General features: G+C 41.8%; 1 protein-coding gene across 1 annotated transcript in view; it reads left to right on the top strand.

The window, feature by feature from the left end:
- The window catches only part of HTRA1 (HtrA serine peptidase 1), a 45735-nt gene extending 29203 nt beyond the window's left edge, over nt 1-16532 (top strand). The window contains exons 3-10 of the mRNA XM_035329484.1: nt 727-826; nt 1164-1368; nt 11098-11292; nt 12020-12052; nt 13368-13482; nt 13593-13650; nt 14257-14352; nt 15816-16532. Of these exons, the coding sequence (XP_035185375.1) occupies nt 727-826; nt 1164-1368; nt 11098-11292; nt 12020-12052; nt 13368-13482; nt 13593-13650; nt 14257-14352; nt 15816-15984 (971 nt within the window). The 3' untranslated portion in view covers nt 15985-16532. The remainder of the gene's footprint in view (nt 1-726; nt 827-1163; nt 1369-11097; nt 11293-12019; nt 12053-13367; nt 13483-13592; nt 13651-14256; nt 14353-15815) is intronic.
- Nucleotides 16533-26343: the final 9811 nt, after the last annotated feature.

The raw sequence follows: 26343 nt of genomic DNA on the forward strand, positions 1-26343 counted from the left end.
TCCAGAGATTTGTAGACATCCGATGGTGCAGACAGGTTTTCTGTCGGCTACAATAGGAGTTTGGGATCCAGTTGCTTTTGGAAATCCCAGTGACCCCTCTTGAATACTCAGTGGCCACGCGCTTTTGTGTTACAATACTGCCCAGGAATGCAAAGCTTTGCGGTCCCATTGTTTTCATGCCCGTATCTATTTTTACAGCTCCGGGGGCAGCTCCATAAACTCCAAAGTCCATGGGCCCCACTGCCCCGTGCAGCCCATGGCCCCATGGCCGGCGGGCGGCCCTGTGGCGCTCACCAAGGGCCTGGCAGAGGCCTGGCGTCCCAGGCGGGTTGAAGCAGCGTCAGCAGAGGCTGCACGGCCCTTGGACCCATGCTCAGCTTTCCCAGCTCAAGGCTCAAGCAGGGGTTAGGGCCTCGTCTTCCACGTGCTGAACTGGGGGCAGCCTGAACGCAGCCGGTGCTGCAGCCCCGCTGCTGCCTCCGTGGCAGATTTGCGGCCCAGTTATGCGTGATTGAAATGAGAGGTGTGCACGGGCCCTCCTGCTGTCCTAACAAGGCTTGCTGCCCCTTCTGTGCAAAAAGCCAGACGGGATCCTGCAGGGCAAGGGGTTGGTGACGCGTAAGGAGGGGAAAAACACCCACATAGGGTTTTTAGTGCAGGTGTTTTGCAATGGTCCTCCTCCTGCCACTTGAAGAACTCATGACATGTTTTGTGTTTCTATTTCAGGCCAAGAACATCCTAATAGCCTGCGGCATAAATACAACTTTATTGCAGATGTGGTGGAGAAGATAGCTCCTGCTGTGGTTCACATTGAATTATTTCGTAGGTAAACAAGATGCCCGCTTTTGATTTTGTATTCCTGAAAACAGCTGACTTTGTGCCAGAAATGATAATTAATGCTATGGAAGAGCACAGAGGTTTCTGACCTGATAGATATGGCATGTGTAAGAATTAAAGATAATTTAAGAGTTAAATTAAAATGCAAAATAAATAAGTAAAAATTAAACTAATGCATGTACATTATTATGTTAACGACAGCAAGTAATAGCGGATATTCAAAAGCATAAAAAAAATCACATTCTTTTGGGCTGTGTATTATTTGGAATTATATGTGCTCTTGCAACCTTTTGCAGGGAAAAATATTTATTTCCTGTGCCTTTTAGACTTCCTTATTCAAAGAGGGAGATTCCTGTTGCCAGTGGCTCAGGGTTCATCGTCTCAGAAGACGGACTGATAGTGACAAACGCCCACGTAGTCACCAACAAAAACAGGGTGAAGGTGGAACTGAAGAACGGTGAAACATATGAAGCTAAAATTAAAGATGTTGATGAAAAAGCTGACATTGCACTAATTAAAATAGATGCTCAGGTGAGTGAGGACAGTGAGCAAGACACATTTTATTCCTCTTAACGTAATTTTCTAAAACCTATTGCTGAGTTTGATATTTAAGGAGAGAGCAATAGTTCAGTGGTGTGAGTTTTAACCAGCCTCGAAGCTAATAGGGTGGATGCGCATTTTTTTAAAAGCCAAGTTTGTGATTGGTAGTGGTTTATTTTCTGACTTCCATGTGTAATGAAAGCAAGCACCTATCACTTTTGTGTGCATCCTCAAAATAAAAACCAGCAACGTAATTTACTGGTTGATCTATACATACTTTGGCTAATGTAACTCTCTTGCTCTGAGAGGAATTTTTTTTTGGGGGGGGGGGGGTTTTTCCTTGCGCTTGGTAGAGATAGGTATTAGTCTTTCTCATGTGCCTATAATGAAGTTGCCTAATTGCTTTTAGAAGATAAGTTTGTGCCTCTGAAGGACAGTACCTTGCATATGTAGATATTGAAATGGGAAAATATCTTAGGAAGTATCTTGAACATTCAATTTAAAGCCAGCTTGGAAAAGTGCTCTTCCACTGGAGGTGGCTTTCAGAACAAAACAGAATGCAACTCCCCAACAATAGTCTTCAGCCGTATCAGGCTTGTGGCTCTCAGCAACAGCAGAAAAATTGTCATGTTGTTCTGCATATGTGTAGTGCAAGTGGAATACTGTGTTGAAATACTCCTGCATGCTGTAGATGGAATCAGATGCATGTGATTGCTTGAGGTTCTGCTCATATTGGTTTCCCTTGTTTAGACTTAGTTAATAACCTCCAAAGTTAGTGGGCAATAATATGCAGTTTGAAACACGTGACTCAAAAATGTGTAGATCTTGCAGGGTTGTTTTAGTTCAGACCTATTCCCCAGCGAGGTCAGAAGTGTTTGTTCCAGAGTTCATGACTAACTCGGACGTCTGAGGCAGAACTCTTGGATGACCCAAGAGATGAAGTACTCCTGCTGCTCCCTTGCTACTTTTGTAATTCACAGTCTCTGCCTTATTTTTCTTATTTAAAAGCCGCATAACAGCAGCATGGCAATACATATATATATTTTTTTCCTGTTTTCCTGAGGCAACTTATTTAAATATTTACCAATTGTTTATTTCCTTATTTTTATAGTGAAATAAGCAAAAGCAGATCAGCAGGTTGAAAACATTGATAAAGCAAAAGGAAAGATCCCCAGGATGAGAATTGACAGTTTTAGGCTGAGTGGGATATGGCAGGGATGGAAGGAGCAGCTGGAGAAGTGGTTTAAAATTGGAAGCACAATATTAAAGGAAAACAGAAAGGAGTGGTGAAAAGAAAAGGGCTTAAACGTTGATAGGAAAATAAACCTCAGTGAAAGAAGAAGCTGCTAACTTAGAGAAAGAGAAGAGACATTGACCTGATGCAACAGATTGTTGTGAGGCCATCAGAAGTCAACAGAGTTTTGTGTTATCTGATACTCTAAAGAAATTGCTCCAACATTTCCCTGGCACTAGAATGCCTAATGGAAGAGCCTGAGCACATTCAACACAAAACAGCAAAAGAAACCCCAAAACATAACAGACCACACTTGTGCAAACAGTGAGCACTTAAGGACACAGGGAGGCTTCTGCAGACTCCTTGTGGGCAAGGTCTCAAGAAGAGCCTGGCTCTTCTGCTCTCTTCCTGCTTTTGCAGCTCCATCAGCTGCTTGCTGGAAGGGAGAATCTGGAAGAACAGAAGTAGCTTGGAAAAAAGAGAATGCAACCAGATTAGTTGCCTATGGTGGAAACCACTGCTAAGCAGGACTTTTGAATTGGTGATTCTAATTGTTGCAAGATGATAGACTCATCTTTAAAAAATAAACTAAAAAATTGCAGCTATGTAATTAAGTGATGGTCACAGTCTTATTCCATCAGTTTAACATTTGAACATAATTGTGGCCCTGCTTTGCAAATGGCACACCAACGAACGGTCATTATACAAGTGTTTATCGTTCCAGGTTATTATACTCCTATGTTGTTGTTCAGTCATGGAACAGAAATGAGCAGATGATTTTTGATCTGACAAGCAGTGGCTTTTACCTTTTTTTTTTTCCCCTTAAAAAAAAATAGAAAAAAAAAAAGAAAAAGAGGATCTTCAAAAATCATAATTCTCTGTATACAGTTTGCTAGTTCAAGACACAAGATGGTGTTTTTGGCTTGATGCTCTGACTTCTGAAGCTGGCCAACATAATGCATGCTTCGGATTATGAGCATTGCAGCCTAGTTCACTCATACGTACTTGCGAATTCTTTAAGGCAGGGAATGTTTTCTGTCTTAGAGCCTTCATGAGCTAAATCAGCTAGATATTTCTTCTGGGGGAAGGAGGGATCAACACTTTAACATTGTTTTCTGTGAGAAAAAGCGTTGATTTTAATGAACTAATGAACGGTGGGAAGTGTCTTGATGCCTGGAGGCTGGACTCTTGCATAAGGAAGTGAGCAGGGCCCCGTTGCCTTTCTCACATGATGTCAACTTAGCACATCCATCTGGGTAGCAGGAGATCAAATATCATGTCTCTGCTCTAAATTAGACAATGCAAGGTTATATCCATAGTCTGCTGTATCCTTGGTAAGTGTCCTATCAGTTGTACAACTCTACCTTCTATATTGTTCCTCCCTTCCCCCTGCCCGTTGCATCTCAGGATAACCTGTTGGAAGCTCAGATTTATTTGATGACTAAAGAAGATGGTACAAATAACCCCTTAAGAATCTGGATAGGCCATGAAGACCATCCCTAACACTTTTGCTGAAGTAAGAGATGAACTCTTTCTTTTTTGAATAAATTATTTGAAGGTGACATCAAAGATGTAATTTTTGTTTTCCTATTTTTCTGTAGCATGTTAAGGCAGGATCCAAAGGATGAAGAATGCCTCTGTGGTTAGGAACAGAGCTGGGCTTGAAGTATGAGTCTAGGCTGTCAGCTGGTATTCCTAAAACCGTTAAAATTTTGCAGCAGCATGCACTCTGTTTTTCTTTAAGCTGTGAACATCTGGCCAAAGACAGTACTAGAACTACTTTGGTTGTGCTTAGTAGAATAGGAAATTAAAAGATGATCGGGGCACCAGTAAGGAGGAAGTTTCCCTCATTAAATTCTTCTCATCGCAAACATAGTGAATTCAATGAGGAACAGAAATCTTAGGAGTGTTCTTCTAATTCTAAAGTAGGTTCATTTTCACAGTCTATAGAAGAGAGAAACTGTATTTCTTGTGTCCACAGTGAAACTCGGCAGTTTGCTAAAGTGTTAAAAGTAGGAAGCAAGGTTGGGGTCAGATGTGCTAAACTTGAAGGCAATGTAACTCCACAGTAGCAGGGAATGTCCCTTCAAACGTGAGCAGCATTGAGGAAACAGCAATAGTAGCAAGAAACTGCACACTTGCAGACAATTTGGATACAAACTTCCAAATTTATAAGACTTCCCTAGAAATATTAGGACTTTGGCAGCATAGGCAGACTGGTGAAATAATCCATCCTGTGTGGCACACGGGATACTGCAAGGAGCATAAATCTGTGAAAAGTGTTGCACAACACTCCAAAGGAAACAGATGCTTCAGAGCTAGCAGAGCTTGATTATGAAATTAGTCTTAAGACAAATAACTACCGTGTCGCTAAATGGGAACGACGTGTGATACGGCTGCTGAAAACCGTAAACACCAGAGGAGGAGGAAAAACTTTTAGGGTGGTCTAATGTACAGTGTCGGGGTTAAAGGAGGGAGGTTTATATGACCCGTGCCCTCGCCCACATCCACAGGGGAAAGTGGAGGTGGCTTTTGTCTGGAGACCCACTTTACCTCTCTAAATTTGCCTCAGCCTGCAGGGATGATTGATCCCTGTAGCAGGTGCCGATGGTTTTGCAGGAGGGAGCACTGTGAATGACTTTGTTTTGAGGTGTGTCTTCTTCCCACACACTTCAAAACTACCTGTGAGAGACTTGCCACTGACTGACACAGCCCCTGTGTCACGGGAATGTGCTGAGGGCTGGAGGTTTTCCTTCCTCAGCGTGACCAGGTATTTTTCTTTCTGTATCTTAGAAAGAATTTGGCACCTAAGTGATAAAGCATTAATGAGTTTGGGACCGACCTCTAATTTGTGGCTCTTTCGCTTATGTTTCTTTCCAGCATCTTACTAATAACCGCTTGGTTTGACGCTTTTAAGTCAACAAGACCTGCCCTCAATTCCTTCAGCGGTTTCGTGAGGCAATGCAGCGTCTGTGTCCTTGTGGTCAGAGGGGATTTGCTTCTTTCCCTGTGTGTACAAACTGGAGGAAGCTGGAAAGCAAACTTTCCTGTTTATGTATCAATATTTTAAAAGCCCACATTTTGTAAAACCAAACTACTTGAATTCCAGATGTAAGTGGCTTTTCTCAAATGCTTTTTGACTTTGAAATCTGTCGCTGGATATTGCATTGCTTCCTCTTGAATCTCCCATCAGGAAGCCCTTTTATTACTTCCAGAAGTCTTCAGGAGCTATGGAAATGAGCTAGCATGTGAAAACTTTGGATGCGAGTTCCTTGGTGCTCCTCAGGGTGGGCAGCAGCATGGGGATGATGCTCTGCTCCTGTGCTCCATACAGTGAAGTGCTTGCTTCTGGGGCTTTGCTGCTTTCCAGCACCACAGCCCTCACCCTGCTCCCTGCCCCATGCCCCTCTCTCGCCTCTACAGGAGTTCTTTGTGTGTTTGTATTCCAATTTCTGTCATAAAAACAGAAATTGCTACCATATTCATGGTGTGCTAGAGTGCTTCCTTCCCAGCACATTGAAAACAGCCGTGCATGCAGCCTCTGCAAGCACGGCTGGACAAACATAGCTTTTACTCCTGCTACACTTTATTTTAAGGGAGAACAGCAGCATCTTTCCAGGTAATTGAAATTCCAGTGACATAGCAAAACTATGCTTTGCCTCTCTTTTTTTTTCATTTTATTTTTTTTTTCCCGCAAGCTTCCCATGCTCTATATTTAGATAAGGAGACTTGGTTTTGTTTTTCTAACTATAGATGAAATACTTTCAGAGACTTGTAATGCATTCAGCTTGGTTTTTCATTTTCTTTGGCGTTTTGTCAAGCAGTTTCTAGATTGTAGATGACACTCTACTGTTACATGCTCGCGGCCTGTGATTGTTTTTTGCTATAATGTATTCTGAAAGTTAAATAGTTCCATTAATGAGAAGAGAAATGCAATTCCCAGGGAAGATGCATGTTTTGCCAGAGTTACTTACAGCGGAATTAGTGTACCATACAAACATCTGTTTCTTTTCGACCTAAAAATAAAAAAGCATGAAGGCAAGCTGTCAGTTTTTAACACAAATTGAGCTCAGAACATTTGTCTCCATCAGCTTATTGAACTGCAAACCATTTTCTGCACATTCACGGTCTTCCTGCCACGAGCTAAGGTGATGATCACACAGAGAAGGGATTTACTTTCTTTCTGTGCCAGCATAGAGGCAGATTCACGTATTTCACGGACGACAAGCTTCCAACCAAAACACCTACCGCTTATGGTCCTCTGCCTGACTCGAGTTATGTGGCTAATAATGCATACCAGGCAAACATCTGGCCTCTCTTGCTGAATACGTGTGCCTTCTCTGTGCATGTCCTGGCCTTTTCCATGCATGCCCTGGCCTCTTCCATGCGTGTCCCAGCCTCCTGTGCCGAGCTGCTGCCTCCCACCCACCCGCTGATAGCTGCGTTCTGTTGCTGGATAAACCCCGTCCCGTGGCGGCGCGCGGCTCGCTGTTTCGTGGGAGTTCTGTTTACCCAGGGCCTGAGTCAAATCCCTATATTAAAATGTGTGGAGCGCTTCGGGATGAGAAAGGCTTAAAATATTAACGCTAATTAATGGCTCCCTCTCCGGCTGGGTGTAAACAGTGAGTCATGTGCCACTTCTGGCTTTGCATGTTGGGTCCTATTTCTGGGTGCTTGCAGATTTGTCTCGCTCAGCCAACGCTGATCCCGGCAGAAGCCCGAGGGTTAATCAAATGAAGAATGGAGGGAAAGAAAAGAAGTTATGTGTCGCCCAAGGTCATGCAGTGAGTCACTGGGAAAGCTGGGCTTAGGCGCTGGGTGTTTCTGCCTCTCCGTTCATCGCACTGCGAGGCATGCTAGCTTGCCCGGGATTTTAATTAAGTGCTGTGGCAAATCTGTAGTTAACCAGGGAGAATCACGAGTTGTAGCAGTAGCTTCATCACCCCTGAGACCATCAGATGGTGTGTGAGAATTAAGAGTGTCCATTTAAGCATGGGTGTGAAGGATCCTGCACCCAGACCCTTGAACCAGCCCTAGAACTAGCCCAGGGCTTGTGGTGGAGGTGAGTGAGGGCACCAGCAGGGCCTCTGGCAGGGCTGCAGGAGGACGTACTCGCCATTCGGTACCCAGGCAATTTGACTGGATTTGCACTAATTTCACTTCCAACCCCTCCCCTGCCCCCTTAATTTTTTTTGGCGTAAGGCTGTGTCTCTTCTAGCATACTGCATAGAAAGCACATTTTCCAAAGCTAATCTTCGTGATGTGCAGAGCAAGGCAATTTTTGCAGAAGATTTTTGTTGCTAGCAAACGAGAGGTTAGCCTAACTCTTTCCAGAAGGCGTGGTGAATCACACAGATGACCCACGCCAATCCATACAGTGCAAGGCTCTGAACTGAAGCCTGACTAGTATAGGCACAGGCTTGAAAACTCAGCACAATCAGAAATAATTGTATTAGTCAGAGATTGTTCCATGTTTTTTCTTTCTGCTGCCAAATGCGATTTTGGCTTCGTGACTGTTTTTGTAACTCAGGAACATTGTACAAATCTTAACTTTGTATGGGACCGATCTTATGTCTCTATTAATGAAAGAAGTTTTTTGTTGTTGTTGTTGTTGTTTTTTTCTATCTCCTGAATTTCATTTATTTATTAAGTGTCCTCTTTCTCTGTAAAGTATGTGTTTTCAGTGCATTGGCATGTAAATAAAAGACACTTTTTGCCATTTTTTTTTTTCTTTTTGTGAAACAAGGGAAAGCCGTGCCAGAAAGAGATGCGCTGCTTGATCAACGGCATCTTGAAAACACGTGCTGCGTAAGCTTAATAGCATCTGGAGACAAGGAAGGGCCAGGGTGCTCCCTCTGTCCAAACAATACCCATATGGAGCCGCTCGCTGCATACGCTGCGTGCTTCCCAGCACAGCTAAGCGTAGCTGCCTCTGTCCTGCTGTACCGGAGGGGAGCCTTGGAGTCAGGGCTGTGGTCTGATGTAGGAACTGAGCTGGGATGTTGCTGCTTGTTTGCTGAGTCGTGGACAAAATGGGGAAGCTCGGTATCACCCTTAAATCTCAGAATCAACCCACAGCTTTATATGATTTTATCCATAGCTGATAGTGATACAGATAATTATTGCTTAATAGTTGGCCATTGCTGCTTGTGAAAGCTCTTCTTGAAAGATAATTAGAAAGGGAAATGTTTTTTTTCTCTTTCCCATATTGGCTATTCCGTTGCTCTTCCAACTGAGTCTGTTTAACAAGCAGTTGGTTAATTATTTTCTTGCAGTCTTGAGACTGAAAGATGAAGTTTCCACAGAGTATCTGGTCCTGTCTAGGATTTGGCAATGAGTTTTATTGAAACAACATGTTCATCTCAGTAAAATTTTGCTGGTGGGATTGTAGCGAAGTTGGATAAAGGATACTCAGGACCAGACTTCTAAAATATTAGAGCAGGAACTTCTGTATCTTCAGCAGCATACAGTGACATGGCTGGCGTCTTCTATTTTTTACTTATGGACACTGTACATCTCCTAGGACACTTGGAATAAAACTGTAAGTGAAAAATACAAAGCACTGTGCATTCGGTTTGGTTTAGATTAGTGGATTTTTGTCCCAAGGGGTGAATCATTGATACATGCTTTTGAGCTGCTGATGAAAAAAGACAACTGAAGAGCTAGCTCTTGATTTCCAATTTAAACACTTGTAATATTTTCACTGTTTGCCAAAATTTAGAAGTGATTCAGCTTTTGTTAACGTTTAAAGCAAAGTTATCACTAACTTGAGAATAATCAGGGCATACTGAATACCACCTTGTGTGTGAGCTACGAGAGCACATGGTACACCTTTGTGATCCCATTATGTGCCTGTAGCAGATAACTTGTGTGCTCTGGAACAGGAATGGGCTAAAAAGGCACCTTTACATGTTTCCAGGAAGGAGTGAATTACAAGAAAGGGTACTAAGCCAATTTTCACGTTCATTTTAGGGAGCTCAAGAACACCCCAAAGGTACCCCCGTGTTTATTAAAAGTGTATGTTACCATTTGGAAATTGGTTGAAGTTAATCCATTGCTTGGGCATCCACTGCATCTAGAATCACTGGCCTGCTTTGGAAGTTTATACTAATGCCTTTTTCTCTTTGGAGCTGCGTTTCTTGAGCAAAGGAAATAATTCTGAAGTTGGGTGATCTTGTAGGAAACTGATCTGTAAGTTAAGTCTACCAAGCAAAGGGTATGTCCTGGGAGAATTCTGGTTTGATTTAGGGTTCAGTACCTTTAAAATCCTGAAAAACGCTTGAGTTGAAACCTCAGATTATCCATGTCCTAGTCCACTGATACTAATGGAAGCAGTCTAGTGCAATGGCTAAATACCTGGAAAGGATCAAGGTCATTTAGGCTAAACATGAAAGAATTAAAAAACATGCAACATCGCTGAAAGGGTGAAGACTGACTTTTAAAGATGTGAAGCCCAATGCATATATGCATCATACTAGCAGATGATAAAAAAAAAAGGCAAAGTATTTCTTTGAAATGCAGTCTGTTGCAGAATGCCCTTAATTACTTTGTGGTCAGGAGACCCTGGGGACTTCCCTCCCATTTTCTGATTGCTGCTCTTGGAGGGGGGAGGTTTCTGGTCTAGTGTGAACCATCTGTTAAGCAGCAGCCAGTGCAGTTCCTCTACAGATTTCTTGGAGAAAAAATGCCGAGTTCCCTTGATCCATTGCATTGGCAAGGGTGTTTAGATCCAACCTTTTTTTTTTTTTTTTTTTTAATTGCTGGATTTATGTTGTCTGTCTCAGTGGGATGATCTTTAATGATGTGATAGTGTTTAGAGATAAGATCTTGAAAGGAAAGTATAATACTATCTCTTTCTGTCATAAAAGAAAAATACTATAAAGTCTTTAAATCCTAACATCTTCAGAAGACGCCCTGTGTATGTAGGAGGCACACTAATTGTTTAGAAGAGAGAGTCCATTGAATAATAAGGGAGGTGAAACATTAGCTTGTGTCTTACAAGAAGATGAAATGCTTTAAACTACACATATGTTTGTTTGATACACTTTGGTTGTTGCTTTCATGACTCTTTAGTGTTCACTCTTAACCAATTTATTATTTTTACATCAACATCTGTTGTCTAATTACTTCAAGAAACCGTTGGAAACAACTCATTCGTGGTATCATCAAATGTTTGTTTTGTACAACAGTGCATAAATACTCCTTTGGTCTTACATTGGTTTTGATTTAATGGGTACCTGTTGTGGAAAAAGCACTCCCCTACAGCCTAAAGAGCACTCTTAAGATCAGGTGTTCATTGGGGTGTTTCTGCACATAGCCACGTGAAATATCCAACATAAAAAGAGCAAGCCAAATTCCCAAGGGATAAAAGCCTCTTTTTTTCCTCTGCTCTATTCATGAACCTCGGTGGTGAAGAATTTGTTCTACCTGCATAGCAATGTTTTAACTACATCTGATTTTTCTCTTTTTTTCTTTTCTGTTTTTAGGGTAAATTACCAGTGCTTCTGCTTGGTCAGTCTGGAGACTTGAGGCCAGGAGAATTTGTGGTTGCGATTGGAAGTCCATTTTCACTTCAAAACACGGTGACAACGGGGATTGTTAGTACCACGCAGCGTGGAGGAAAGGAGCTGGGGCTCCGCAACTCCGATATGGATTATATTCAGACAGATGCCATCATCAATGTATGTCCTGCTTTGAGCCTTGTCCCACTGACCTCTTAGATTTCTTGAATAGTTGCTTTGAAAATGTCACCAGTAATATAGATCTTAAGAACAGTGAGCAGAGCTGGCTTTTCTTTTATCCATGCAAATCTGGACATCTGCAGTGCAGCAGTGCTTGATTGTTATTAAAAAAAAAAAAAACAAACCAAAGGGACCACACCAAGTACAATGTCTGCCTTCCCTTCAAAACTTTTACAGATTGCAAAGGAGGAGGCAATATTCTCTGGCAAAAAAGTATCTTCAAAATCCATCATTCTTTCTAAAAAGAAGCCAAGCTTACTTTAAGAATTCAAGTTTGTTTCTGCACTAAGGCAAAACAATAGTGTTTTTGTTTGTTTGTTTGTTTGTTTTTTTCCTACTGTTGGCCTTGTAAGGGATCTTCACGGATGGCTCCTGGAGCTGTATTAAAATCTTGTAAGTTGCTGGTGTGGTACTATTAAAACCAAAGAAAAAACTCAAATTTCTTAAGTTATTTTGGCAAGAGAAGAAGGACAAAGTATTTGCAAAGCTCAGCTAAAAGGGGGAATGTTAAGTGATGGTTAGGGATTTTAAAAGTGTTCTCTTGCATGTATTTAATAAACAATGAAAAATTGGTACAGAAACATTTCAAAAATTTCTTGAATGTTTTGCTTACCATGGATTAAAAAAAGTAGATGTTAAATCACGTTCTTGCCGTATTTATTTTCAGTATGGAAACTCTGGAGGACCCTTAGTAAATCTGGTAAGTTTCTTTAAGTTTGTTTGCTTAATGTGAAGCTTGTTACTTTTTAGCTTAAAAACAAAAACAAGCACACCAAAAGTGTGATTCAGAGCTTTTGATATTTGGCTGACTACACAAAATTCACATGGTTCTTACTAATCACTTGTCTGTGTTTATTTTGGCACATCTCAAGCTACACTAGCATTTCAATATTTAACGTGTTTCTAGTTTGTGTAGTTTTGAGCAAGTGTAATTCCCAAATAATTTGCTTGTGCCTTGCAAAAAGTAAAAAGCACGTTTTAAATGTGAGGTTTTTGCACTCACCATACAGCTAAAAACTGTGGTGGTTTTTTTTTTGCATACTGAAGCTCAGTTTAATTGTTCAAAACATATCCACCCCTTTATTTTGAATTGTGTTGAAAGGGTAGAAAACCCCACACATTTACCGGCATATTAGGGCTTTTATTTGCTGATACTGTAGAAAGTAGTCAAAGCTTCCTTAACTGCAGCTGTGGATAAGCCCAAGGGAGAACAACTGAGGCAGGTTTCAAAACCAGACTGCTGTGTGAGAGCTCCCGGCCGGGGACTGGCAGAGGAGAGGCAGTTGTCCTCAGCATGGGACAGTACAGACGGGAAGAATGCCTGTTAAAGTTTCTGCTTTGGGGATTTGGTGACTTGTTTTCAACCCAGCTCGCAGTACAACTTCAGCACTAGTAACCTGCATTTTAAAAGTTTTAAAAAGCTGAGTGGTTTTTACGTTGAGTAGGTCAGAAGCTGCTTTTACCTCTTGCCATCCAGAAACTTTTCAGTACAAAATTATTTTAAAATTCATACTTATTCCATTATATAGAGAAACAGGGCTGGTGGTGTTGCTAACAGCAAACCCCTCATCTGTCCTTGCACAGCTCTGTTGGAGGGGAAGTTCTCTTGGAGCCACATTACTATAGTGCCTTTTTTTTTTTTCTATTTATCATTGTCCAGTATTTGCTCAGAACCTCAGCTGCCACTCAGTGCCACGCTTTGCAGACAGCCTTGCTGAAAGAAAACAGGCTGAAATTCACAGGAAAGCATGGTGCTAACCTGCTGCGCTCCGGACAGCTGCCAAACTCTGACTTCTCTTCTGCTGGTGTGAATATGAATATTCACATCTGTTTTCCAAAATAGTACAATACTGTCTATATCAGTAGGTGATTCAGAGAAATGACATTAAAAGGAAAATTGAAAACCAGCTACAAAATGCGTTATGGGAATTTTTCCTTCTGATTGCTGGGAAGAAATCATCCTTTTCTCTTCAAGACATTTTAGATTTGCTAATAAAAGTTTCTTATTTCTGCAGGATGGTGAAGTCATTGGAATAAACACGTTAAAAGTTACAGCTGGGATCTCGTTTGCTATCCCATCTGATAAAATCAAAAAGTTCCTGACTGAATCCCACGACAGACAAGCTAAAGGTAATGTACTTCACTGCTGTGAAGGAGATAAACGTAAAAATAGTAACACAAGACTCAAGACTCTCTTTTTGATAAAAGCGATTGATGAAGACCTGTTTTCCTTTTTGTAGGAAAAGCGATAACCAAAAAGAAATACATTGGTATACGAATGATGTCTCTAACACCTAGGTAAGTAAAAGAGGTGATTCTTTACTGAACCCTGATCACTTTATGTATTTGGATCAATCTAACAACCACAGAAACAAGCAGAAAAAGGAGCCAGCAGCATGTACCTCACTGTAGGTGCAGAGACAACTTTCACCTAATTTCTGCTGTCTTTTGTGTGTGCGTCCATTACATGGTTGACCTCTCCTGCAGGCTCTTGGATGAAGTGTTGTTAAACAACTCCCTGGATTTTTGTTTTCCTTAAGGCTTCAGAAGATAATATTTAGCAATTGTTAATTTGTCCTGGGGCTCCACTACTGCTGTTACCATCTTTCCTCTGCTGTCACCAGGGTCAAGGAGAAAATGGGACAGTATGTCTTCAAGAAGCACAGTTGATCTTCTGTATCTGTTGAAATGATTGTCCTTGCCAGAAATAGTCATTAAAAAGTTGTATGTATGCAGAAAGTATAATAATACTTGCATTATTTTTAAGGGTTAAAAGGTATTGTGAGATGTCACATCAGTATGTACCTCAGCTAGTAAATGTTAAGTAAGTTAACCAAGTGAAAATCCATGTTTTTTTTCCCCATCTTGGCAAAATATTTTTATGGATGTTTCTTCATTTTCCAGCAAAGCTAGAGAGCTGAAGGATCGCCATAAAGACTTTCCTGATGTTGTCTCTGGGGCCTATGTTATTGAAGTAATTCCAGAAACACCAGCTGAAGCGTAAGTTGGAGTAATTTTTCTCGAAACCACTGCCATTGGCTTAAGAGGTAACGATAGGGAATGTTCTGAGCTTAGCTAGCTATCTTGGTTATGTTAAATGAACAGAACTGTGACCATCTGATAGCTATTAGGTTGTCAGCTTGAAATCAGCTTGTGGTTTTAGTTTGGTCCCTGATCGGCAATAATGCAGGCATGCCAGCGCATTGCAGCAAATCCCTGTCAGAGTTCCCGGTTGAAAGGGCAAGGAGTGTGAAAGCCCAATTTTCTCTTTTCTCAGCCATCGCTTCTAAGACTTCTGCTGTACCAGTGCCAGAGCTGAATTAGAGCCGCTCGCTTGTGCATGCTCCTGTGGCCTTGGAGGTCACTGGTGAGGGAGGGCGAGGGAGAAATTTCGCTTCTACCTTGCGAGGAAGTGTCTCTCTCAGCCCCAGCACTTCGGGTGCTTGGAGCTGGCATATTTTCTCATGTAGAGAGAGAGACTGAGAGGATGGCCATCCAAAGGCTGGCCTGGCAATTAAAATGCAGCTCTTTCTTCCCGACTTGTAGTCCCCTTTTTTATGGGTGTCCCCATTCTCCTGGTTTTCTCTCCAATGTACCTTGTGTAGACCTGCTGGATAGACATGCAGAATTTGAGTCAAGGGTAGAGGCCTGTTAAGCTGCTGGTGTGAGAGACTGGGATGATCTGGGATGGATTCTTTCAGGAGAATGCTGAAAGTCATGTCTTCAGTAGGCAACCAGATTTGTTAGTGGGTTGAAGATGTTGGCCAAGGCATCCTGTTAGCAAGAGGCACTCATGTAAAGCATTTTCTCCGAGCGGAAAAGGCCTATGACTGCTCTGTGGTTTTGCAAAAAAGGATTATGCTGAAGGGCTGAATCATGTCTGATCTGGTTTCTTGGTTAATATTTCCATGACTTGGAGCCAGATTGTTGTGCAAGACTGGGCAAGACATTCTGGTCGATGGCATCCCTCAACACCCCATTTCCCAGTCCTGGTAACTGTCTCGACAGCCCTGGGCAGAGGAGCCGTGCTGTGCCGGCCCTGCTTCTGATGTCTCTTGCCTTGCAGTGCACAGAGGTGGTGGGTTTTGGTTTGTGTCTGGTGCTTGGGTCAGGAGGAGGCTTTCTGGGTGCTGTAAGTGGGCAGATGAGGGGAAGGACACCCATGCATTTCTAGTGACTGGGCTAGATCTCAGCCTGTGTTGTTGTTCTTAGGTTTAAAATACAAAGGCAGGATGAAGGGCTGCCAGGCTGTGTGTGGAGAACAACATGGCACATCAAACCTGCAGATCTGCACTGCTACATAAACTCTTTTTGAAATTATTTATTTTATTTTATTTTTTTGTGGGCCTGCTGTGTCTTTGTCTAGCTGGAGGGAAGTCAGAAATATCCAGTCTTCTTTTCAGAATATTGTGATGATGATAAAATGGCAATTATAGTAATTCATTGCTTCTTTGTCTTTTCAGTGGTGGCCTGAAGGACAATGATGTGATTATAAGCATCAATGGACAGTCGATAACTTCAGCCAGTGATGTCAGTGACATTATTAAAAAGGACAGTACTTTGAACATGGTTGTACGCAGGGGTAACGAAGATGTTATGTTAACAGTAGTTCCTGAAGAAATTGATCCCTGACCAGAAACATGAGCTGGATTTCATGTTTTCTTTTAACAGCATTGGACTGCTTATATTCTCTCTGTGCTGGTACAGGAAACGTTAGACTTCTGACCAACATTCTGCTTCTTCAGTGGATTAGTTTTGGCCAACAGAGTAACTTCTAATAGGTTTAAGGTGCAAAAATCTGTGTAATTTCACATATTCCAGATGATAATTTTTCCTTCTGTATTATGTATGCAATGTATTCTTTACTGGCTATTACATCCCCGCTTAACAAGTCGACGTTTGCTTCCCTGTGTTGAATAGATCTACCATTATTTCTGCTAAGATTTAAACAACCCCCACGCACACAGTGTGTGTTGTGGTATTCAGGTATTTATAGGTTAGCTGTGCTTTAACTGGAAATACCATTTTAAAGAAGTAGTTGATTTAAAAGACAAACACAATTGGGTAAAAAGTTTGGTTTATAAACACAGAATGCCCAACCAAAATAACCCTTTGAGAGTCCCACGCAGGATTTTAATACTATGATATTTTCCTAGTGTTATTAAAAGAATTCAACAGTACTTCTTTTTGTGAGTGATTCATTTTACTTCCCCTTATGGAGTGTTTTGTCTTTGAACAACACATCTGCATGAAAGGATGTTCTGATGTTCTCACTTTTATCAGCATAAACCAAAACACTTGGTTCTCAGAATGGGCTTGTATTTGTGCTCTTGTGCATCTGCTTTTCTCAGCCTGGCTGGCTCAATTTTATCATGTTGGCTATCCAGTGCTGCTTGTGTTCCATATGTCAGTATGTTTTCCTTATCGTTTTGTTTTAATTATGGCTTACCACTGCCTGAAATACTGCTTGCCTACTGCAGAAATAGTCATTGTGGATCAGAGAGCATATGCTGTTATATCTCAGATGGTCGGATATCTGTAACCTTTGCAGATCTGGCTGGCCTTAAGCTCTTTAAAACAGGCTCTTTTATTCATAATGTGAGTGCTGGTGTGCATGTGATAGGACCTGGGTTTGAGTAGGATATTGGGCATTATTGTAACATGAAGGCTAATATCTGTATTTATGGATGCCCTTAAAGCTTGAGGAGTGAATGGGATAATCTAATATCAAGGTGAACAATCAACTCAATTAAATTACATAATAATTACTCAACAACACAAGCAGCTTCTCCTTTCCCTGTTGACATACGCATTTCAGAGAATAAATGCAAGGTCAATCAACAAGTTTCAGCAACTGTCATTCCTAAAAGTGCTCTTTTATTATAAAACTTGAACTGGGTTGCTAGCAGTCTATGGTTTTTAAACAAAGGATTGTATTCCACACAACTACAGCAAGAAGTCCTCTAGACCCAGGTCCCTGGCAGTCTCCCGCCAGCCATGTTTCAGTTCTGTTTCAGCCAGCTTGTGCAATCTTAGGGAGCCCCTGTATCCCCAGATGCCAGAACCTGACCATCCTTACCTGGATCCCAGGGGGTACTCGCACCGTGTACTGTCACCGTGTGAAATCACGTCTGAAAATCTGCCAAGATGTTGGGGTGCCAAGTGCTGAAAGTCTGCAATACTTTGTAGCATGAAAGTTATAAGGTAGAATAATCTTGCAGAGCTCCTTTTTAATCTGCTTCATTGAGTAAAACAAATTGATTTATTTGTTTTAAAACAAATTGATTTATTTGTTTTTTTTTTTTTTTGGTTAATTGATTTATTTGTTTTAAAACAAATTGATTTATTTGTTTTACCAATGCTGATTAATGTTTCAGCCTCCTTTTGAAGTAGTAATGTGATTTGCAGACCATCCATTGCCTGTGTAGTGCATAGTGTGGTCACAGAAAGCTCTCAACAAAAATGAATTAAAACATCTCACATAACTTCTCCGCTCCTGCACCTCACTCTACGAACCATTAAAAAATGAAGCCAAAGCCCTGAAGTCAGATAATTGTTTCAGACAAGTTGTTTCATCTGCCTTTTTATTTCAAAACAAGGGGTTGCATAATTTAAAAAGCTGGTTGCTTCTCTTTGTTCCTAGTGTTTCTTGTGTTCTCCCCTTCTTTTAATTCCCTCTCTCTTTTTTTTTTTTTTTTCAATTTTCTTGTGTTACCTTGCTTTCTACCTGGCTACTTTTGGTTTCCTTATGATGTCCTTGCAGTAACAACTAGCACAGTACATCTTTCCTCCTGCGCTGCACGCAGATGCCATTGCAAGGCAGAAATGCCTCAGGACAACAGCTCAGTCTTGCACGTAGAACAGGGAAGAGGCAAATGAGCTTAAATTCTATAAATGGTTTTCCTGAGCCGCAGGGATTAATTAATGAAATGCTTGACCAGATTTCTAGCTCGTGTACCCAGGGCCCATAGCTCCACCTAGTGGGATGCCAGATGATCTCTTACGCAGTTCCTGGTTTTTCATCATATGTTTGGAAGCACTTTTCTGATTTATTTATTTATTTGTATATAATTGATTTATTTGCCTGAGATACCCAGAAAGCCACGCATCTCCCGAAAAATGTTCAGAATGTACTCTGCTGGCATTCAGCCATATTTGCAGCTACCCCGATATTCTCTTAAAATTGACTCTTAAGTGTTTTGTAAGTATTTAAAACAAGATTATTGATGCACAGAGACATGGAAGTGAAGTTTCTTTCATTAATTAGCATATTTTGGGGTGTATTGTTGGGTTATAGAGTTGGAGTGTTTTTCATTTTTTCTGCTTCAACAAAGTTCTTTCCAAAGAGCAATTGAAAGGACTTTGTACAGAATAGCTTTGGCACAGTTTGCATAAATATCAGATTCCTGGAAATTTTAGCAAGTGTTGGACACTAAATCAGGGAAATCAAGTGTTCTGGCGTGATTTTCAGTAACGTGGAATGTCTGAAATGGAAAATGGAGCTTCTGCGTATCTGATGCTGAGTAGATTGCTACATGTGGCTGCGCTCGGATGTAGTTCTGAAAAGCTAAGTCACTTATTCCATGAGGGAAATGGCTTCAGGAAAAAAAAAAAAAAAAAAAAAAAAAAAAAAAAAAAAAGGCTAACAATTGTCTGGTTTTTGTGGCTGACACACCAAGCAGTAAAGTGCTGTGGCTTCAATACCAGAGGATATTTTTTCAGAATACCTGTTTTATATTTATGTCATTCGGAAAGCTGAGAATGTTTTTAAAACTGCATCTTCCTGGATTACTAGGGGTGCCTTACTGTGAGCAGGCCCTCCGATATTAGATCATACACTTCTTATATCAGAAAAATACTGTACAGTTGATTAAAACTGCAGTTGCCGAGGCCCAGGAGAAGCAGTGGTGATAAGCAGCTAGTCAGCAGCTCCAGAGCAGCGGTATTTGGTGCCACCAAGTGTTTGTTTGCACTGTAGGTCACAGCAGGAGTCTCTTCATCCTCAGAGGATCAAGAAATGTTTGTTCAATGTTCCAAGGATTTCCTAGATATTTGAGATCATTCCCATATTATTTGCCACTCTTCTACCCAGAAAATAAGGATGTGACTTGGCATCCCTTACTCAGATCCCCCCACTCCCTTTGCTTTAGCTGCCTTTCCACTAGTAATGCTGATAGCTGTCGGAAAAAGGAAACCCAAATTTCACCCTAGGCTGACTTTTGTCGGGCTTTGAAGTTAAATGTCAACAAGCTGTTGCGAGGCTTGCTTTGTACCGAGAGGCAGAAACATCCCGAAGAAATGGGAAGGAGTCAGCCAGCAGAGAGAGCTGAGGGTCTTGCTGTAATCTCAGCTCGGCGACTTGCCATCCAGGCCACAGAATTTGACCAGCATCAGATGGAGTTATAGCTGGAGGGGCAGGGACTGGTAACGTCAGACATAACGTGAAGTTTATTGTCATGCTCAGCTGTAGAGATTAGCAGCAGAAAGCTTATTAGCTGATTTCCTGTTCTTGGTGCATGTGTGCTGCGGAGCTGTGTATCCCTCTGCCGTGAGTCCAGCTGTGCTGTGCAGGTGTCTGACAAACTGCACCCGTGTTTATTCCCTGTTCCTCCCCAGCCCCAGACTCCATTTTCATGTGCAAGATGCCAGCAAGTCGGGGCTGGGCCCAGCGGGTGTCAGGAATTCCTCCAGTTTGTGCTGGTACTCTGTGGACATGCACTAACTTGACTGGTTGGGTGTTCTCTGTTGCACAAAATTAACATAAAAGCAGTGCATATGTAATTCAGCTAATTGGGGAGAGAAAGTAGAGAAGGCGGTCACGGGGTAGGCCACGCTTAACCACCAGGGCAGCTAATTGGTTTAACCTATCCACATTTTCTGGAAAGTTATCCTCCAAAACCCATAGTTTAGTAGTCGTGGTAGAGTAGCATCTGTCCCCATAAAGTCTCTAATGAAGTGGATAATAACTAAGAATTGATTAGAAAGAAAGTGGGGTCAGAACTAAAGAACTTCAGTCAAATGTAATCAATTTCAAAAATAATTAACCGTAGTAGGTCTGAAATACTGCATCATGTGCTGGAGAAGAAAGTTAAATATTTGTTGTGTTCCTTCCTTCTCTGCTTGGTGTTTATGCAGGAAGGGCATGGCGATTTTCTGAAGTTTGTAGTGTGAACATCTGAGGGATGCAGCCTATTGCCCAAGCACCCCGCTGCTGCAGTGACCTTGTCTGATGGCTGTCTCGGGCAGTTGCAATAACCCAGCTCTCTGAACCTGCCAGAAAACCGCTGCTTGTGTGAATTGTCACAGTGCATGGGTACGGGCACAAAGCCGTTGATGCATCAAACGGGGAACGTGTCTGCCTCAGGCGATGGGATTAGGGCACGGTGCGATGGCAGCTGCTTCGTTTACCTGTGCCTATTGTTGCTCAGCTCATTGTGCAGGGCTCAAATGGTCCAGCTTCCGAAGAGTGACAGTGCTAAACAGAAATATTTTCAAAGCAAGTTGAAATGAAGAGGGGTTATGGAAAAGCCTAAATTACTCCAAGGCGGTCAGTTAATTTTTCTGAGTACAGATTGGATCTTTTTTAGACTCTTGCACAAATACATAAAATTACCTATCCTGAATAATTAAAACAATTTCTTCGTGTTACTGTTAAAATCAGACCAGTCTCCCTTCTGCTTCTCCGTTCCAAACTTTTCATCACTTTTGTTCACATTCACTGTTTTTTTGTTTGTTTGTTTGTTTTGATAGTAAACAGGCTTATCATTGCAGTGGGTTTGATCCTGTACTTTGTGGTTTTGGTACATGCTCCCTTGCTTTCATCCGAAGCCCTGTAGCACGCAGAGTTTAGGCACTCTGACTTCGGCCTAATTCATCCTGTCTGCTTTTGAACTCCAAGGTAACCTCGGATACTTGGGCCCTTGCCAGCTGGCGATTCCCTTGCAGCACTTGCCCAAGAAGCAAAGTTTTCCGTTGTCCTGCTTGCTTCTCTGCGGAGTTTCTCCAGCTGACAGCAGATGTGGAGCTGCTGCATTCCTTCTGTCTCCTGCTTGAGGGGTACGGCTGCTTCCAGCGGAGACACAGCCCTTGTTTCCCCTCCTGTAGAACTGGTATGACAGTGCAGATCACATCTCTGCAGAGGGAATTATCACTGTTAGCTGTTATTTCTGATGAAATATGGGCAGTAATGGTTCACCATCCCCATCATGTCTGTTGCCTTTGTGGATGCTGTGATTTAGGCTGTGTCCTTGTCGTAGCCTTGCTGTGTCTGCCAGGCTGTCCCCGCTTCCCAAAGCCCCCAAAAGCCAGAACCTCAAAATCATAGTTGAGTCTGGGGGAAAGCTCAAGCTTAAGATGGGGAGAAAAGATGGGAAAAGCAGATGTGCGTGGAAGTGGGTACTGAGTGTCTGCTCAGCAAGAAGTGCTGGCAGTTATTTTCAGCAGCAGAGCTGATTTCAGCTCTTGGAGTAGCTGAGCAGCTCTGACAAGGAAATAGTAGATTTTGTCTGCATCTTGGGTAAATTCACGTGTCCGGCAAGGAAGGAGAGTTGACAGTCTGGATTGGAAACAGTTTCAGGATGTTGTGACTGGTTTAAAATCCTGTACAGCTTTGCTCTTATAGAAAAAACTGCAAGTCAACCAGAGGCTGTCAGGTATCACCCGAATCAAAACCTGGCTGTCACTTGGTGCAAAACAAACCTGTAATAAAACACAGTAATTAACTGGAGGTCGAAGTATGATTCCTCACCTCCGAATCAGAAAGGGTGGTCGGATACAGTGCCTGGCTGGAAAAGAAGGGTACTGCTGCGGCCAGCGGAGGCTGAGAGCTGAAGCGTGGTTTGGATTTCTGAATGCAGCTGTGGGTGTAGTCCCAAGGAAACATACATGAAGTGCTTCCTGAGATCTGGACAGAACCGGTCAGTTGGAACATTGTTCTGGTTCGTGCCCATAAAGAATAATAACATACTGAAGCTATGATGCACATCTTTCTTTCTTTCTTACAATGTATTTGCTTTATTTCTTCTCAGCTAAAGATGGGTTTTGTTCATTTGTTTGGTTAGTTGGTTGGTTGGATTGGTTTGTTTGAAGGAAAAGTATTTCACAAAGGGCGAGGAGGAGCGCTGTGCAGAATAGCGAGCTCTGCTGGGTTGGTTCCAGCCTGTGCAACAATTTCCTGCAAGCACCGAGGGGCATTATACACCTTGTCACCAGCTGGAAGGGCTTCCTCTGCTCAGTTTATTTTATTGCCTAAAGAGCAGAGGAATTTTTTTTTAATTAAAATCTAGTCCACCAATGTGCTCTGCTGAACGCTGTTTCTGTCCTCGAGAAACAAACAGAAAAAGAACAAATCCCAAGCCACAGATGTTCATATTTATTTTTTAACCTTGGCTTCAACCTGTAAGTGTTTGAAATTCCAGCCTGGCATAGGCACCTGATTTCTCTCTCTAGGGGCTGCTGTGCTGGCTTGCAGTGTTTGCACACCCCGTGCATCTGTGGCACCGTGTCCGCTCACTGTTAGCACCACCCAAACCAGGGCGTGAAGCCCTGCAGCTCTAGGCGAAGGGAAAAGGTTTGCCTCAGGAGATTTGCCTCTCACTCCTGGTATGTTTTGGATTCTGCTATATTACAAGGGAGATACATGTGGGTTTGCATTGTTGGTGTTTTAGAAAATAAGGGTAAGAAAAGTAAGCAAATGCATTAAGTAGATATTTCTTGCATTGTATATTTTGTCTGGATTAAAACAAAACAAAACAAACAACAACAACCAAACCCCATACCTCTTGCTTTAACTAGACTTACTTTGCTTATGTTAAATATGATGGTATTGTTTTGATGCAATGTGGATATGTTGAAATCACTGGATGAATGCATAATACAGCTCACAATTGCATACAATTACCATAGTAAATTAGTAATCCATTTCTTAGAATATAGATTATGCACACTTCATTTTGTGTGTGATTTCATGAGAAATGGGAGGCCTTCATGTCTCACTTCTCATTGTTCACATCATCTTGGCAGTAAAACATTATCAAAGATACTTATGCTATGCAGTAGTTATAGCACTCAGTTGTTTATCATAAGATAAACTGATGATGAAACAAAGCAATATGTATTTTTTTATCTTTATTACAGAAGTGCTAGGCTTGATTAAGCATAAATAAAGCAATAGAAGTTTTATTGCTGGAAATAAAGTAGTTTTGTTTATTTTAACACAATCTGGATGTCATGATATCCAGATGTTACTACAGGTAAATCTTTAACCATCATATAACCATCATATAAATGTAACATCTGGTATTAAACACTTACCTATTTATAAATCTCCTTTTTAAAAAACAAGAATTAATTATAATGTCCATGCACATACCTTTAGTCAAAATTACAACAGTATTTTTTGTTGGGTGCTGTTGGTTATTCATGACTTTGACTTCGGTAAGAGCTTGGGCCTCTATGAGTAGGGTATTCCCCAGGCATAGCCTTAGGTTTCCGAATTTCTGCCGTTTGGTGTTGGAAGTCAGCTTTACCTCCAAATACTGTGCTGAGTATAGGCTGAAGGACACCTGGCTATACTATGTGGTATTTTGGAAAGCAGATTGCAATAGAGAAGCAGGACAAATATGCACAATTCAGTTATATGTTCATGCTGGTCATACATTTGTTCTCCTCATTGAGCATATTTGTGTGGTTTCTTTCTCACCTTTTACACATCTTTATAGACAGTCTTTCTCTCCTTTTTTTTCAGTAGAAATGCCCTTTGCCTTTTTGGATGTCTGTGGAATTACTTATTTTGTCAGGGTGGTGGAAGTATTTGATGCAGTTACTAGTCATATTGGGAAGGAGGTGGACCTGTTAAGTTCAGAACTAGCTGTGACCAGCCCAGCCCAACCGAATTCATTAAACTGTTACCCTAGATTAAAGACGGGGTGGGATGTACTAGGAAGTTGGCCAAACTGTATATGCAAAATTAGGCATTAATCTTTTATAGTACTGTTGATGTAATGGGAGAGAAACTTCATGAGAACACTACCCTGTTTAACTTTTTTTTTAACACAGCTATTGATAGTGTTCCCATGAAATTTTTATTTTTCAATGAAATTTTATGGGATTATGGTTTAATGGATCATTCTAGTAATCATTTTCCTTCTCTGGAGGAAACAATACGAGAAGATTGTTTCAGACTCATCCTCATTCTGCAAGCTGCTCCTAACCTTTTCTAACTTCTGCTGTTTTGTCAGGTATTAGACCAAGTCTGTTCAACAAGCATCAGGCAAGGTTCAAGGCGGATTTACATGCCTGTCAGTCTCAACTCAGTGCCTAGTAAAATTACAAAGAGGATTATTTTGGGAAATATTGAAAAACACTTGAAAGACGTACAGGCTAGGGGATGAGAAGCTGGGTAGCAGCCCCACAGAAAGGGGCCTGGGGTTTCTGGTCGACAGCAAGTGGAACACGAGCCAGCAGTGTGCAGTGACAGCTAAACTGGCCAGCCGTGTCCTGGGGTGCATCAGGCATGACTTGGCTAGCTGGGCAAGGGAGGGATTGTCCTGCTCTGCTCTGCACTGGTGCAGCCTCACCTCGAGTTCTGTGTGTGGCTTGGGTCATCACAGGATAAGGACATAAAACTATTGGAGGGTGTTCAATTAAGGGCTACAAAGATGGTGAAGGGCCTAGAGGGCAAGACGTAACGAGTATCGGCTGAGGTCCCTGGGTTTGCTCAGCCCAGAGCAGAGCAGGCTGAGGGGAGGCCTCATGGCGGCCTGCAGCTCCCTCACGAGGGGAGCGGAGGGGCAGGCGCTGAGCTCTGCTCTCTGGGGACAGCAACAGGACTTTTTTCTCTTGTTTACAAATTGTCAAATGTAGCACTGCCACTCGTGTGTATTATTTCCTAAATAGTCACTGAGAAATGACCATTACTGGAGCAATACAGTGGAGGGGTTGCCAGGGGGCCTCTGTACAAGGAAGGAGGCCAGTATTCCCATGTCCAAGCTGCACGGCTGACTCCAGTTGTTGACTGAGTCTTTGAATTTTCACAATTTCACGTGCTACTTTCATTATGCAATGAAACTATTCCAGCAATGAAATCAGCTTTGAGAAAACTCATGTAAACAAAGCTTTGGACAGAGGTGCAAGGAGAGTGAACAAATGAAGGGGAGAGAAGACAGGGACCAGGAGATGGGCCATAGAGGCTAACTCAGCTTTGGCTAAGTGACTGCTGGGTGCCTTGCTGTGTCCCAGGTGAGGGACATCACTGCTGCTGTAACAGGATGAAAAGCAATAGATATTCAAGTATCAATTGAATGTAAATGAATTTGTGGGAACTAGTAATAACAAGAAGAAGAAAGCTTGAACAGCTTGTATCCTTTCTCCCACCCAAAAGACAAACATTTCATTGTTTCATTCAAGTTGACTTTGAAAGTGAGTGTGGATCTGAAGCTGATGAGTTCATCAACTGCCAGTTCTGGGGAAATGAACCAAGAGTCAGTAAACAACCCCTCACCCTATATGCTGTTCTACCTGGCATGAAGAAAGGCAGCTTTGTGCAAATTACAGGTCAATATCAGAGGACTACTTTTGGTATTGGATCTATGGATTGTCTTCTGCAGTATCAGAGACCATGCAGAATCATAAAACATAGTGACCATTGCATATGAATACACTCGTTTAATAAAATATTTGATTTATTACTGATAATAGTTTAAATGATAAGGCAAATACTTAACTGTTGAATATATAATGATATTCCTTTACTTCAATTACATTCCATTAAATCAAGAAAATCAAAAACCAAACCAAACCAAACCAAACAACAACAACAAAAGGGAAGGGAAGGGAAGGGAAGGGAAGGGAAGGGAAGGGAAGGGAAGGGAAAGGAAAGGAAAGGAAAGGAAAGGAAAGGAAAGGAAAGGAAAGGAAAGGAAAGGAAAGGAAAGGAAAGGAAAGGAAAGAAAAGAAAAGAAAAGAAAAGAAAAGAAAAGAAAAGAAAAGAAA

The sequence above is a fragment of the Oxyura jamaicensis genome, chromosome 6 (genome assembly GCF_011077185.1).
Source record: "Oxyura jamaicensis isolate SHBP4307 breed ruddy duck chromosome 6, BPBGC_Ojam_1.0, whole genome shotgun sequence".
NCBI lineage: Eukaryota > Metazoa > Chordata > Aves > Anseriformes > Anatidae > Oxyura > Oxyura jamaicensis.